Source organism: Oncorhynchus mykiss, chromosome 24 (genome assembly GCF_057628025.1).
Source record: "Oncorhynchus mykiss isolate SJ-2025 chromosome 24, ASM5762802v1, whole genome shotgun sequence".
Taxonomy (NCBI): Eukaryota; Metazoa; Chordata; class Actinopteri; order Salmoniformes; family Salmonidae; genus Oncorhynchus; species Oncorhynchus mykiss.
The window spans coordinates 22,820,650-22,835,968 of record NC_143045.1 but is presented as its reverse complement, the minus strand read 5'-3'; the positions used below and the strand labels follow the sequence as shown (position 1 = coordinate 22,835,968).

General features: G+C 40.7%; 1 protein-coding gene across 1 annotated transcript; it reads left to right on the top strand.

Annotated features, from left to right (window-relative positions):
* The first annotated feature begins 2,234 nt into the window (after window positions 1-2,234).
* mxh (myxovirus (influenza virus) resistance H) lies at window positions 2,235-12,664 on the top strand. Its single transcript, XM_036961086.2, has 5 exons — window positions 2,235-2,376; window positions 2,561-2,719; window positions 10,466-10,542; window positions 10,674-10,937; window positions 11,287-12,664. Exons 2-5 carry the CDS (start codon window positions 2,581-2,583, stop codon window positions 11,506-11,508), a joined length of 702 nt encoding a protein of 233 aa, XP_036816981.2. The 5' UTR covers window positions 2,235-2,376; window positions 2,561-2,580; the 3' UTR covers window positions 11,509-12,664.
* Window positions 12,665-15,319: the final 2,655 nt, after the last annotated feature.

Here is a 15,319-nt window from a genome sequence, read left to right as displayed (position 1 = left end):
TTGTAAAACTGACCATCCTACCAATCCTCGACTTTGGCGATGTAATTTACAAAATAGCCTCCAATACCCTACTCAACAAATTGGATGCAGTCTATCACAGTGCAATCCGTTTTGTCACCAAAGCCCCATATACTACCCACCATTGCGACCTGTACGCTCTCGTTGGCTGGCCCTCGCTTCATACTCGTCGCCAAACCCACTGGCTCCATGTCATCTACAAGACCCTGCTAGGTAAAGTCCCCCCTTATCTCAGCTCGCTGGTCACCATAGCATCTCCCACCTGTAGCACACGCTCCAGCAGGTATATCTCTCTAGTCACCCCCAAAACCAATTCTTTCTTTGGCCGCCTCTCTTTCCAGTTCTCTGCTGCCAATGACTGGAACGAACTACAAACATCTCTGAAACTGGAAACACTTATCTCCCTCACTAGCTTTAAGCACCAACTGTCAGAGCAGCTCACAGATTACTGCACCTGTACATAGCCCACCTATAATTTAGCCCTATCAACTACCTCTTTCCCAACTGTATTTAATTTATTTATTTATTTTGCTCCTTTGCACCCCATTATTTTTATTTCTACTTTGCACATTCTTCCATTGCAAAACTACCATTCCAGTGTTTTACTTGCTATATTGTATTTACCTTGCCACCAAGGCCTTTTTTGCCTTTACCTCCCTTCTCACCTCATTTGCTCACATTGTATATAGACTTGTTTATACTTTATTATTGACTGTATGTTTGTTTTACTCCATGTGTAACTCTGTGTTGTTGTATCTGTCGAACTGCTTTGCTTTATCTTGGCCAGGTCGCAATTGTAAATGAGAACTTGTTCTCAACTTGCCTACCTGGTTAAATAAAGGTAAAATAAAATAAATAAAATAAAAAAGTACAATCACTGTGGGGACAACGTCATCGATGCACTTGTTGATGAAGCCAGTGACTGATGTGGTGTACACCTCAATGCCATCAGAAGAATACCGAAACATATTCCAGTCTGTGCTAGCAAACAGTCCTGTAGCTTAGCATCTGCTTCATCTGAACACTTTTTTTATTGACTGAGTCTCTGGTGCTTCCTGCTTAAATATCTGCTTGCAAGTAGGAATCAGGAGGATAGAATTATGGTCAGATTTTCCAAATGGAGGGTGAGGGATAGCTTTGTACGCGTTTTTGTCCCTCTGGTTGCACATTTAACATGCTGGTAGAAATGAGGTAAAACGGATTTAAGTTTTCCTGCATTAAAGTCCCCTGCCACTAGGAGAGCTGCCTCAGGATGAGCATTTTCCTGTTTGCTTATGGCCGTATACGGCTCGTTGAGTGTGGTCTTAGTGCTATCATCGGTTTGTGGTGGTAAATAGTCAGCTACAAAGTATATAGATGAAAACGCTCTCAGTAGTGTGGTGGTTAATTTATTTACTATCAAATGAGGAGAGACAAACTAATCACACAAGTCAGAGTTATACTTAACCTAAAACTTTAATCACTTATTAATAAGGGAGCAGGTCAATACAATGCACACATATAAAGTGAATCGATTGAGTGCTCTACGATAATGATGGCTGGTCATGGCTCGATATCGTGCACCAGCTGTTGTTTACAAATATACATAGACCGCCACCCCTTGCTGTTCTATCCTGCCAAAACAGTGTATAACCCGCTAGCTGTGTGTTATTCATGTCGTCGTTCAGCCACGACTCGATGAAACATAAGATATTACAGTTTTTAATGTCCCATTGGTAGGATATACGTACTTTTAGTTCATCCATTTTATTATCCAGCGATTGTAAGTAGGCAAATAGTACTGATGGCAAAGGCAGATTTGCCACCTGTCGCCTGATCCTCACAAGGCACCTGGATCTCCTTCCATGAAACCTCTGTCTCTTTCTCCTGTGAATGACGGGGATGAGGGCCTGATCGGGTGTCTGGAGTAAATCTCTCTCGTAAGAACTCATTAAAGAAAAATTATTAGTCCAAATCAAGGTGAGCAATCGCTGTTCTGATGTCCAGAAGCTCTTTTCGGTCATAAGAGACGGTAGCAGCAACATTAGGTACAAAATAAGTTACAAACAATGCGAAAAAATGAACAAAATAGCATGTTAGGTTAAGAGCCAATAAAACAGCAGCAATCCCCTCTGGCACCATTATACACATTATATAAGCTTTCTGTGGAAAACAGAATTAGAAAGATCTGTACCCTTTAAATTCTTATTAGATAAATGACAAAGTGGTTGTGTCTACATTTCTAGAGACTAATTGAATTCATTGAGAAGATTCATGAACTGTGCAGAATTGGGAACTCAAGTGAGAAGAATCTGCATACTTGCCTACGTCCTGTATTCCAACAGTGGGATAGTTATCTCAGTAACACCAAAAGATCATGTAAGACCTAAGTCCTGTATTCATTAGATTTCATGTAATGCAAATAAAGATGCATGTTGTACTGATAAGAGTTAATGCTTTGCATTTTACAGGATGTAAGGCTGCTTGCGACTTTATATCCTCACACAATTGTATTCCACTCACAGAGTTGTTTGTTCTGTCTTGGTTCTTGGTATCATTTCAGTCCTCAACAAAGTGGCAGCCATGATAAAAAACTATGATAAAGAACATCGTGGGAGAGAGGTGATGACTTTCAGTGACTATTGTGTATATGAACATGCAGTTCAAAAGCACATCCTTGGACTTCAAGAGCCGGCCTTGGATGTCCTGAAAGCCATTGGAGGTATTGTTTAAACTGACATTCGGTGGTATGACATCACACTCTGTTTGTCTCATGGGAATGAGAGGGCTACTTACACAGTGTTAGAAAGGGATCACAGCAGTGATTGAATGAGGGTATGAGGCATGAGCTGAGGTGTTCAGAGGCTTGATAAGTGCAGGACAGGATTTTACTGGGAAGACAAAAAACAATAACTCAAGACACTACACAGTTAGACAATAGAGCTAAGAATGAGTTAGTCCAAGCAATGAGTAAAATCTTTGATATGTAATGATGTTATTGTGTATGTGATTGACACAGTCGTGGCCAAAAGTTTTGAGAATGACACAAATGTTAATTTTCACAAAGTTTGCTGCTTCATTGTCTTTAGATATTTTTGTCAGATGTTACTATGGAATACTGAAGTATAATTACAAGCATTTCATACGTGTCAAAGGCTTTTATTGACAATTACAAGCTGATGCAAAGAGTCAATATTTGCAGTGTTGACCCTTCTATTTCAAGACCTCTGCAATCCGCCCTGGCATGCTGTAAATTAACTTCTGGGCCACATCCTGACTGATGGCAGTCCATTCTTCCATAATCAATGCTTTTTGAGTTTGTCAGAATTTGTGGGTTTTTGTTTGACCACCCGCCTCTTGAGGATTGACCACAAGTTCTCAATGGGATTAAGGTCTGGGGAGTTTCCTGGCCATGGACCCAAAATATCGATGTTTTGTTCCCCGAGCCACTTAGTTATGATGTTTGCCTTATGGCAAGGTGCTACATCATGCTGGAAAATGCATTGTTCGTCACAAAACTGTTCCTGGATAGTTGGGAGAAGTTGCCCTCGGAGGATGTGTTTGTACCATTCTTTATTCATGACTGTGTTCTTAGGCAAAATTGTGAGTGAGCCCACTCCCTTGGCTGAGAAGCAACCCCACACATGCATGGTCTCAGGATGCTTTACTGTTGGCATGTCACAGGACTGATGGAGCTCACATTGTCTTCTCCGGACAAGCATTTTTACGGATGCCCCAAACAATCAGAAAGGGGATTAATCAGAGAATGACTTTACTTCTGTCCTCAGCAGTCCAATCCCTGTACCTTTTGCAGAATATCAGTCTATCCCTGAAGTTTTTCCTGGAGAGAAGTGGCTTCTTTGCTGCCCTTCTTGACACCAGGCCATCGGCCAAAAGTCTTTCCCTCACTGTGCGTGCAGATGCACTCACACCTGCCTGCTGCCATTCCTGAACAGGCTCTGTACTGGTGGTGCCCCGATCCCGCAGCTGAATCAACTTTAGGAGACAGTCCTGGCGCTTGCTGGACTTTCTTGGGAGCCCTGAAGCTTTCATCACAACAATTGAACCGCTTTCCTTGAAGTTCTTGATGATCCGAGAAATGGTTGATTTAGGTGCAATCTCACTGGCAGCAATTTCCTTGACTGTGACACCCTTTTTACGCAAAGCAATGACGACAGCACTTGTTTCCTTGCAGGTAACCATGATTGACAGAGGAAGAACAATGATTCCAAGCACCACCCTCCCTTTTAAGCTTCCAGTCTGTTATTTGAACTCAATCAGCATGACAGAGTGGTTTCCAGCCTTGTCCTCGTCAACACTCACACCTGTGTTAACGAGATAATCACTGACATGATGTCAGCTTTTCCTTTTGTGGCAGGGCTGAAATGCATTCTGGAGTATATGCAAATTGCCATCATACAAACTGAGGAAGCAGACTTTTTAACCTCTCTTTCGTATCGTCTGAGATTCCCAAAGATTGGAAAGCTGCCGCGGTCATCCCCCTCTTCAAAGGGGGAGACAATCTAGACCCAAACTGCTACAGACCTATATCTATCCTACCTTGTCTTTCTAAGGTCTTATAAAAGCCAAGTTAACAAACAGATTACCGACCACTTCGAATCCCACCATACCTTCTCCGCTATGCAATCTGGTTTCAAAGCTGGTCATGGGTGCACCTCAGCCACGCTCAAGGTCCTAAACGATATCATAAACGTCATCGATAAGAGACATTACTGTGCAGCCGTATTCATCGACCTGGCCAAGGCTTTCGACTCTATCAATCACCACAGCCTTGGTTTTTCAAATGATTGCCTCGCCTGATTTACCAACTACTTCTCTCAGAGTTCAGTGTGTCAAATGGGAGGGCCTGTTGTCTGGACCTCTGGCAGTCTCTATGGGGGTGCCACAGGATTCAATTCTCGGGCTGACTCTTTTCTCTGTATACATCAGTGATGTCGCTCTTGCTGCAGGTGATTCTCTGATCCACCTCTACGCAGATGACACCATTCTGTATACTTCTGGCCCTTCTTTGGACACTGTGTTAACTAACCTCCAGATGAGTTTCAATGCCATACAACTCCTTCCGTGGCCTCCAACTGCTATTAAATGCAAGTAAAACTAAATGCATGCTATTTAATCGATCACTGCCCACACCTGCCCGCCCGTCCAGCATCACTACTCTGGACGGTTCTGACCTAGAATACGTGGACAACTACAAATACCTAGGCGTCTGGTTAGACTGTAAACTCTCCTTTCAGACTCACATTAAGCATCTCCAATCCAAAATGAAATCTAGAATTGGCTTCCTATATTGCAACAAAGCATCCTTCACTCATACTGCCAAACATACCCTTGTAAAACTGATCATCCTCCCGATCCTCGACGATGTCATCTATAAAATAGCCTCCAACACTCTACTCATCAAATTGGATGCAGTCTATCACAGTGTCATCCATTTTGTCACCAAAGCCCCATATACTACCCACCACTGCGACCTGTACGCTCTCGTTCTAACGGCTGTTGGAAGGAGAGGACCAAGGTGCAGCATGGTATGTGTCCATATTTATTAAAGGAACCCTGAAATAACAAAAATAACAAAGAGAATGAACGAAACGGTTCTGGCTGGTGCAGACACACAACAGAAAACAACTACCCACAAATCATAGTGGGAACACAGGCTACCTAAGTATGGTTCTCAATCAGAGACAATGATTGCCAGCTGCCTCTGATTGGGAACCATACCAGGCCAAACACATAGAAAACATAGAACACAAAACATAGAATACCCACCCCAGCTCACTCCCTGACCAACCTAAAACAGAGACATACAAAAGGAACTAAGGTCAAGACGTGACACTCGTTGGTTGGCCCTCGCTTCATACTCGTCGCCAAAACCACTGGCAACAGGTTATCTACAAGTCTCTGCTAGGTAAAGCCCCGCCTTATCTCAGCTCACTGGTCATCATAGCAGCACCCACTCGTAGCACGTGCTCCAGCAGGTTTATCTCACTGGTCACCCCCAAAGCCAATTCCTCCTTTGGTCGCCTTTCCTTCCAGTTCTCTGCTGCCAATGACTGGAACGAACAGCAAAAATCACTGAAGCTGGAGACTCATATCTGTGAAAAGACTGTGAAAAATAATATTTGTGTCATTCTCAAAACTTTTGGTCACGTCTGTACTATAATGAGAGATAATTGATAGGGTGCTTGGAAGGGAAAACATTCAATATGCCAGTGGATGAGACGTCATGACTTCCGTTCATGTCAGGAGAAAGTTGACAATAGTAGTGAAGTAGAGTAGTACCTCTTAATCATGGCACATGAGGGGACTTAAATACAAATAGCAGATACATTCCAATACAGCTGCGCCATCATAGGTTTGGACAGCGAGTTTCTCTGTGAAGTTAAACTCAGACATTTCAAAATTCCTTCTCCGGCCTCTAGGTCACCACGCTGTTCATTATGGCGCACACCTGTCACCATCGTTATCAGACTCACCTGGACTCCATCACCTCCTTGATTACATTCCCTGTATATGTCACTCCCTTTGGTTCCTTGCCCAGGTGTCATTGTTTCTGTTTCAGTTTTCTGTCTGTGCGTTGTTTGTGGTTCTTGTTTTGTTTATTAAATTATGCGCTCCCTGAACTTGCTTCCCAACTCCCAGCGCATACTTTACAACTATTATTTTGAGTAATTCATTACAGGTAATAATTTTGGATTTAAAACATATTGGCAGCCTAGCCAGTCCAATTTTTTATATAATCTAAATTTGATCACATTCACATTTTCTCCTGACACACAAATGGATTATAAATACATAACGTTACCAATTAGTTTATCCTGACCAGATGGACAGGCAGTATGCAGCTGCTCTTATTAGTAGCCTACAGTTGATCAGACGGAAAAATAGTCTTGTTTTCATCCCATACAGCATGTCGAATCTCTAATGTTTAGGTGTAGCCTAGGCTGCTGCAACATTTATGTCATGAGTTTTTGCTTGTGTCTGTCCGGCGTGATTATGTGCTATCATCTTTGCTAAATAAATACCGGAGGAAAGTGCAAAGCCTCCTTGAGTTCACTTGAAAAAAATTGCTGCGTCAACCTCTCTCTTTAATTGAACTTTTAACGGATGATGGGATGGAAGCTATCAAATCATTCGGAATTGTTTTTTTTACATCAGAGAAAAGATGTTCAGCATGTAAAGAACCTTAACGGGCAATTACAGGCGGCTTGATGATCTCTGTGTTAACCTGCTATACATTTGATACCAGTTGGTATTGAATGCTCTCATCTTTTCATCCTTCTTCATGAAACTGATCTCAGGCAGAGGTCGACCCTCACTTTTAATTCGCACCTTTTCCTTGTACCCCAGATAATGAAAGGGGTTCTTTAACAAAAAAGTCCACAACATTTTCTACAGCGTTGGCCATTCTACCATTCTGGTGGAGAAAAATGAACACTCGTACTAGTAGCTAGCTAGCTACTGAAGTTACCAAGGAAAATGTTAATAAATTGCACTAACTGGACACAAAAATAAAGTTCAAAACCCAAGAAAACAATGTATAATATACGTCCTCCATCTCCTGTAATTTTAAATTTGAATAATGTCCCCAAAATACTCAACTATCACATTTCACTCTTGATCTCTATCTAACAATGTCACCAAGCTTCTCAACACATAGAAACCTCATAATGCTCTGTGGCACAATCCCAAAACAAGACACTTGGTTCATTCTCTGATCCTACATCTATGATTGGATGGACAACATGTCATACTGAAAAAGCTTCCAGAGGAGGATGGAAGCTAGCCCAGACAGTGCTGTTGAAGTTACTGTAGACCTTCATTGCAAAACATTGTATTTTAACCAAATCTTTGGTGACATATTAATATATTTAGTATAGTTTTATCTAAAAATGATTTTGTTTTTATGTTAGTTAATAGTTTCACTATTTTTATTTATTTGAAATTTCACTGAGGATGATGGTCCTCCCCTTCCTCCTCTGAGGAGCCTCCACTGGTCTGCAGTGGACAGTAATATTTGATATGTAGTGTATGTGTATATGTAGTACAATATATATATCCCTCACATGCGACTCAGAAGACTATGCAATTAGCTCATGAAAGGAATTATCTGATTCCATAACATACATATCAATATGCAAGAACTCTATAGTTGAGTTACAGTAATACGGAATTGTATTTAATTACTTTGTAAAATTAATTGATTCACATACAAGGCATAAAGCTTAAGTTACAAAACATTAACAAGCATTACAAAGCATCATTTCAAGCATGGTTAGAGAGAGAGAAAGACAAAGAATCCATGGTTTGTACCATGGCTCATGGGAGAGGGAAAGAGAAATAAAGAAAGAGATAGAGAGAAAGAGTGTATCTCACCACAGCAGGACAGGAACATAAGATAAAGAACAATGATTCTAAGCACCTTTAATAAGCATCTGAGTTGTTTGGATTAAAAAACTGAGTTGTTGACCAATAGAATTACAGTAAAGTAAACAATTAATGAACATGCACCTGTGGAATGATCGTTAAGACACTAACAGCTTACAGACGGTAGGCAATTAAGGTCACAGCTATGAAAACGTAGGACACTAAAGAGGCCTTTCTACTGACTCTGAAAAACACCAAAAGAAAGATGCCCAGGGTCCCTGCTCCTCTGTGTGAATGTGCCTTAGGCATGCTGCAAGGAGGCATGAGGACTGCAGATGTGGCCAGGGCAATAAATTGCAATGTCTGTACTGTGAGATGCCTAAGACAGCGCTACACATAGACAGGATGGACAGCTGACCATCCTCGCAGTGGCAAACCACGTGTAAAAACATCTGCACAGGATCGCTACACCCGAACATCACACCTGCGGGACAGGTACAGGATGGCAACAACTGCCCGAGTTACATCAGGAACACACAATCCCTCCATCAGTGCTCAGACTGTGCGCAATATGCTGACAGAGGCTGGACTGAGGGCTTGTAGGTCTGTTGTAAGGCAGGTCCTCACCAGACATCACCGTCCTCCAACATTGCCTATGGGCACTAACCCACCGTCACTGGACCAGACAGGACTGGCAAAAAGTGCTCTTCACTGAAGAGTCGCAGTTTTGTCTCACCAGGGGTGATGGTCAGATTCACGTTTATCGTCGAAGGAATGAGCGTTACACCGAGGCCTGTACACTGGAGCGGGATTGATTTGAAGGTGGAGGGTCCATTATGGTCTGGGGCGGTGTGTCACAGCATCATCGGACTGAGCTTGTTGTCATGAAATGCTATCTCAACGCTGTGCGTTACAGGGAAGACATCCTCCTCCCTCATGTGGTACCCTTCCTGCAGGCTCATCCTGACATGACCATCCATTATGACAATGCCACCAGCCATACTGCTCGTTCTGTGCGTGATTTCCTGCAAAACAGGAATGTCAGTGTTCTGCAATGGCCAGCGAAGAGAACGGATCTAAATCCCTTTGAGCATGTCTGAGACCTGTTGAATCGGAGGGTGAGGACTAGGGCCATTCCCTCCAGAAATGTCCGGGAACTTGCAGGTACCTTGGTGAAAGAGTGGGGTAACATTGCAAAGCAAGAACGGGCAAATCTGATGCAGTCCATGAGGAGGAGATGCACTGCAGTACTTAATGCAGCTGGTGGCCACACCAGATACTGACTGTTACTTTTGTTTTTGGCCCCCCCTTTGTTCAGGGATGTCTGTGTCTATGGAACTTGTTCAGTTTATGTTTCAGTTGTTGAATTTTGTCATGTTCATACAAATCTTTACACATGTTAAGTTTGCTGAAAATAAACTCAGTTGACAGTGAGAGGAAGCTACTTTTTAGTTTATAAATAACCTTTCTCAGTCTGAAAAGTTATTTGTACTTCCTTTTGAAGTACCACAGTTGTTTTAGGTTTTTATATCATTTTGTTAAAATCCCATTGGTGTTTTTATTGTGTTAATCGAAAAGTTGAATCAAGTGAGCTACCTCTGGAACAGCTGGGTGTCCCTGAGGAGAGAATTGAGAACCTTTGAATGATTTGGTCAGACTTTCTCAGTTGGCACAAGGCCGTACATGAGTCTTTTACGAGACGCCGTCAAAGGCTATAGTCATATAAAATATGCAATGGCATATCACAACACATGAGATAAACTGGAATGACACTCGCACTCACAGTTGCACAAAAAGAGCTGTGCACAAACCATGCCGCAAAATATTCTAAATGAGCCACCTCCCCTACATTTGAATTATTACTAAAAGAGCAAAGAACCCTTTTGTGAACTACAAAGAACCATTGAAGAGCTCCAAAGCTTCTTTGGGTGATTATGGTTCCCCATAGAACCAACACCCGTCCCAAAGAACCCTTGAGGAACCCTTATTTTTTAGTGTATAGACCTAATGTTGAATATCGACCAGTAAACAAGCCTTCAAATCTTTATTGACATATTTTATTTTACTTTTTTCTCTCAAGGTATGGTACAAGCAGAGTTTAGAAATGTGTGTGAAGCTTGTTTCAAAAGCTATCCTCAGCTCAGATCCATGGCTTTGGTGAGTTAAAGTTAAATAATATATTTTACATCATAGATTATGGTTGTGAAGTTAAAATAGATAATCAATGATATAATGTTGTTTGAGTCATTCATGTAGTTAACTGTCAGTCACACAACAAAATTCCTCAGAGTAAGATTGACGAAATCCAGACTAAACAGGAAACCAAAGTTGAGAAGAGAATCAAAGAATACATCAATATGGAGCGATTGGTGTACACTCAGGACAGTATTTTCATCAAGGGCTTGAAGGATCATAAAGCTCAGTTCAAAGAAGCCATTGAGGAAGAGCGTTTTTATGACCCAGAGGAAATTGAGGACATCACTGCTACATTCAACAGTACCACATTTGATAGCAGGAAGCTGACCCCAGATAAACTTGGGGTCTACTATGAGGTATGTTTGACAGCAGTTTGTTTTTCATAATAGGTGGGGGTGGAGATTCTACCTTTAGTCAAGGAGGGCATACACTGGGAAAGCTCAGGAAGTACTGCCCCACCCAGAACCCCAGGGGCCAGGCTTCGCATGTTAGAGTCCATACCGGATATACAAGAGCAATTCGGAGAGAAAAAAAGGGACAGATGTGGTACTTAAACAGAATTCAAGTGGTGTCTTTTTTCTAAAAGACATACATAGGAGTAATTACATAGCTTTTCAATTGCATGTTTTACCATGCAGCATCATTGTCTGTGCATAATCATTGTCCACATTACTGTAATGTATCTGTCCTTCACCCCACACCTAGATTGTCTACCAGCGCCTGGCAGACTACGTGCCCATGCTGATCCTGCAATTCATGCTTAAGGAGTCAGCCAAGATGCTTTGTATCCAGATTATGGATGAGAGAGACGGAGCTGATGTTGTCAAACTGCTGAGCGAAGACTCTATGGAAGGCCGCAGGAGAGCAGGCCTGCATCAACGCCTGGACCGCCTGAAAAAGGCCCAGGAAAAACTTAGTGAGTTTTAGGACTCTCAATACTGTAGTCCCATTTTATGTGATGTCTAAATGGACTGCCTTCCCTCTGACTCTTGTCATACAACTTGATAATCATTCTTTGACATTGAGGTAATTGATATTTCAAAATTTAAGTGTGTGTCAATATATTACCAAAATCATACATACTGTGCTCTTAGCTGACAGTCAAAGGCCTCTTGTTCATTAAAGGTCAAATGCAGGCATTTTCATTTCAATATCAAATAATTTCTGGGTAACAATTAAGTATCTTGGTGTGATTGTTTTCAATTAAAATTGTCAAAAATAAAGAAAAATAGCTTCTTAGTAAAGAGCAATTTCTCAAGCAAGAATTTTGCTCCTACTATCTGGGAGTGGTTTGAGTGGGGAGAGGAAAACTGAAAACTATATGTTGCTGGCAGAGAGGTTTGGAACCCTTTCTTATTGGTCTATTAACTAATGATGTCACCAGGCAGGCCAAAATTTCATCCCACCTAAACAAGCTGAAATTGCAGGCGGTCTTTTAAAACAGCTGAAAGGGCATTTTCACAATTTCAGAGTATTATTCCAACCTCATAGTCTGGAAATATACATAAAACACAGGAAAATCTAAATGTTGACTGCACTGGGCCTTTAATAATTGAACAGAGCATTCTCAATATGTTGTGTTCACAGAGTAAAGTGCATGTTCAACTATAGAAGGTTTCATTTTTCACACTAATTTTTATCTACTTATTGATTTGATACTAGTATTAACTGATTATTCAAATTCCATCAAAAAACATGACATATTATTGCAGTTTTAACCCACATATTTGTATGTTAATTATTTTACATTTTGGCTGACTTTTATTCTGACCAGTCGTTGGCATAATGGTGGCAGTTCTTCTCTTGAGATTAATAATATTGTTTTTTTTGTTCGATTGTTTTATTGCCCTCTTTGCCAACTACACACTTGTCAGTCATTAGAATTAAAAGTGCTACGTGTTTGTAATCTAACAATTGCTCTTAGTTATTTTTTGAGCAACCATTTGTATTGTTTTCCACTTAGAAAGAGGGGGGTGAGGTGGGGATAGCATGTCCAAAGATGATTTGTATTCTGTTTTGATATGATGCTGTACTTGGACTGGATAATTGATCTGGAAATCAATAAAGAATAATTTAAATGAAAGTGAAGGCTAAAGCACTTCTGAATGCTTTCTACAGACTATTGCACAATATGTCCCAAGATCACAGGTCCTTTGGTTATCCCAAAGAAGTTGTGGCCATTGATGCATGAAAAACAAAGATGTTGCAACTAGAGCCTTCAAGGTTTTGCCCAATCTAATATCTTTCGTACAGATGGTTAATAAGGCTAGGCGTTCCGCTAGCGGGTCAACTTCGGGTGAAGCTGGAGGGCGCGAGTGAAGCTTTCGGTTGAAAGCTTAAATTCGTGTTAATCTAACTGCACTGTCCAATTTAAAGCGAAAGCATGCCATGCGATTGTTTGAGGACGGCGCCCCACATAAAAATATTTTTCCACCGGCACAGGTTTCATAAATACACAAAAAGCGATTAAATATTCACTTACTTTTTGAAAATCCTCCTCTGATTTGTCATCCAAACAGTCCCAGCTATAACATGTAGTTTCGTTTTGTTAGATAAAAATCCTTCTTTATATCCCAAAAAGTCAGTTTAGTTTGCACCATCGATTTGAGTAATCCACTCGTTCAACATGCCAAGATAGGAATCTGAAAATCTACCCCTAAACTTTGTTTCAACAAGTCAAAATAGGTTTCTATTAAATCCTCAGATACCTTAAAATGTAATTAAACTATAATATTTAATACGGAAAGAAGTATGTTCAATAGGAAAACGATATTAGCAGGTGCATGTCCTCTTCATCACACACGCATACACAAATTTCCTAGACTGTGTCCCTGTAGTAAAACTCATTATTCTTACTCGTTTTGGAAGAAACAAGCCTGAAACCTTGAACATTGAGTGCTGACACCCAGTGGAAGCCATAAGAATTGCATACTAGAAGCTAGATATAATTATTTCCCTATACATGCCATTGGAGAGCATGGGCTCTCAAAAAAGAAATTCTGGTTGATTTTCTTTGGATTTTCTCCTACCATATCTATTGGGTTATAGTCCCCTACATTATTTTAACATTTCTACAAATGTCAAAGTGTCTTCTTTCCAATGGTACCAATTATATGCATATCCTGGAGTCAGGGCCTGAGCAAACAGGCAGTTTACTTTGGGCACGTCAGTCAGGCGGAAATTGAGAAAAAAGGAAGAAGTTTTGAAGAAGTTTGAAGAAGTTTTAAAGGTACATGTACAGTGGTGAATAATGCAGCATCTCCTAGGTAAACTCAATGTCTTCATCTTTGTGGCAAAACATGTACAAGGCTACCTACAAATGTATCAAACTCACAGTCCCATGGTCCCATTCATGACAGCAAATTGGATAGACTCGTTGACCAATGTCATGAGCAGACCTACATGAAAAGTACTGCTGAATTACTACACTACAACTATTTGTGCACTAGTGACTATGTAGAGACTTGTACGGATTGTGTAGTGAATGTGTAGTTTATGCACAAGTAGAGTTTGGTTGTGTTCAGTAGGAAAACTAGTGTTTCCAGTAGTAATCATTTAGAGATTTGTACTACTTGATGTTGGTTGTAAATAGGTTGTAAATAGGTAGTCAAAACACTACAGCTTTACTACACAGGCTTGTCAATAGTAATCAGAAAGAGTTCTTACTACTTGATGTTGGTAGTGAATAAGTAGTCACAACACTACTGCCTGACTACACAGGCTTTTCGCGAGTGCAGAATGAGATGAAATAGTTTGTTGTTAGCAGGTTGTTGTTAGCTAGCTACTGTTTCTGACAATCCCGAATGTAATCATCTTCCCTCCTTCGTCATCCTGTTTTTCATAGCCCGTATGCTGGCACCATCTGTAAATGTAACTTTCCTTTCCTGCCAAAGACATGACAAACGACTTGCTTGCAGTTGGTTCAGAACAACAAAAGGAGAAAAACATTTTTTTTAAAAACATTTGTTGGGAAATTATACCACCACTGAATAGCGCACTTTGGAGACTGGAAAGGCAAAGGGACATGTGCTTTGCACAGGTATAGCCCTAACTGTGCACGTGCCTGGTGGCGCTATACGTGCACAGTTAGGGCTATACCTGTGCAAAGCACATGTCCCTTTGCCTTTCCAGTCTCCAAAGTGCGCTATTCAGTGGTGGTATAATTTCCCAACAAATGTTTTTTCAAAGTTTTTTTTTCTCCTTTTGTTGTTCTGAACCAACTGCAAGCAAGTCGTTTGTCATGTCTTTGGCATCATAAAAAGTCAAGACTGTTATTTTATCAAATTCATTTTCTGTAATTATTATTACGTGATTAAACTAATCATGTAAATGTAATTAACTAGGAAGTCGGCAACACGGAAAATCTTCAGATTACAAAGTTATATATTGCGAATATAACTCTTCAGATATTTTTATCTGATCAATTAGTCTTCTATTAATTAACTATTCTTTACCTCATGTCAGTCTTTTTCCAAACGTCGAAAATTGTTGGTTATCTGCACGAACCCAGCCTTTACTATAAATCATCCATACACCAATATTGCTTAATCATTTATTTAGTAACTAACAAAATAATCACAGAAATGCATAAACAAACAAACAGTAGATATGTTACGAACAAATGATAGGGAAGATTCCTTAGTGGGTTAAGCCGATATGACGGCTTGGTGGACAAAGGGAAGTGGGTGTGGACTGAGAGAGAGTGGGAAAGACAAAAGGGATCACTACACACAGTTGA

Coding starts and splice junctions, on each gene's coding strand:
- mxh (XM_036961086.2), top strand. CDS start 2,581: ATGATAAAAAACTATGATAAAGAACATCGTGGGAGAGAGGTGATGACT. Junction 2,720..10,465: donor TGTCCTGAAAGCCATTGGAG/GTATTGTTTAAA, acceptor TTTTCTCTCAAG/GTATGGTACAAGCAGAGTTT. Junction 10,543..10,673: donor AGCTCAGATCCATGGCTTTG/GTGAGTTAAAGT, acceptor AAAATTCCTCAG/AGTAAGATTGACGAAATCCA.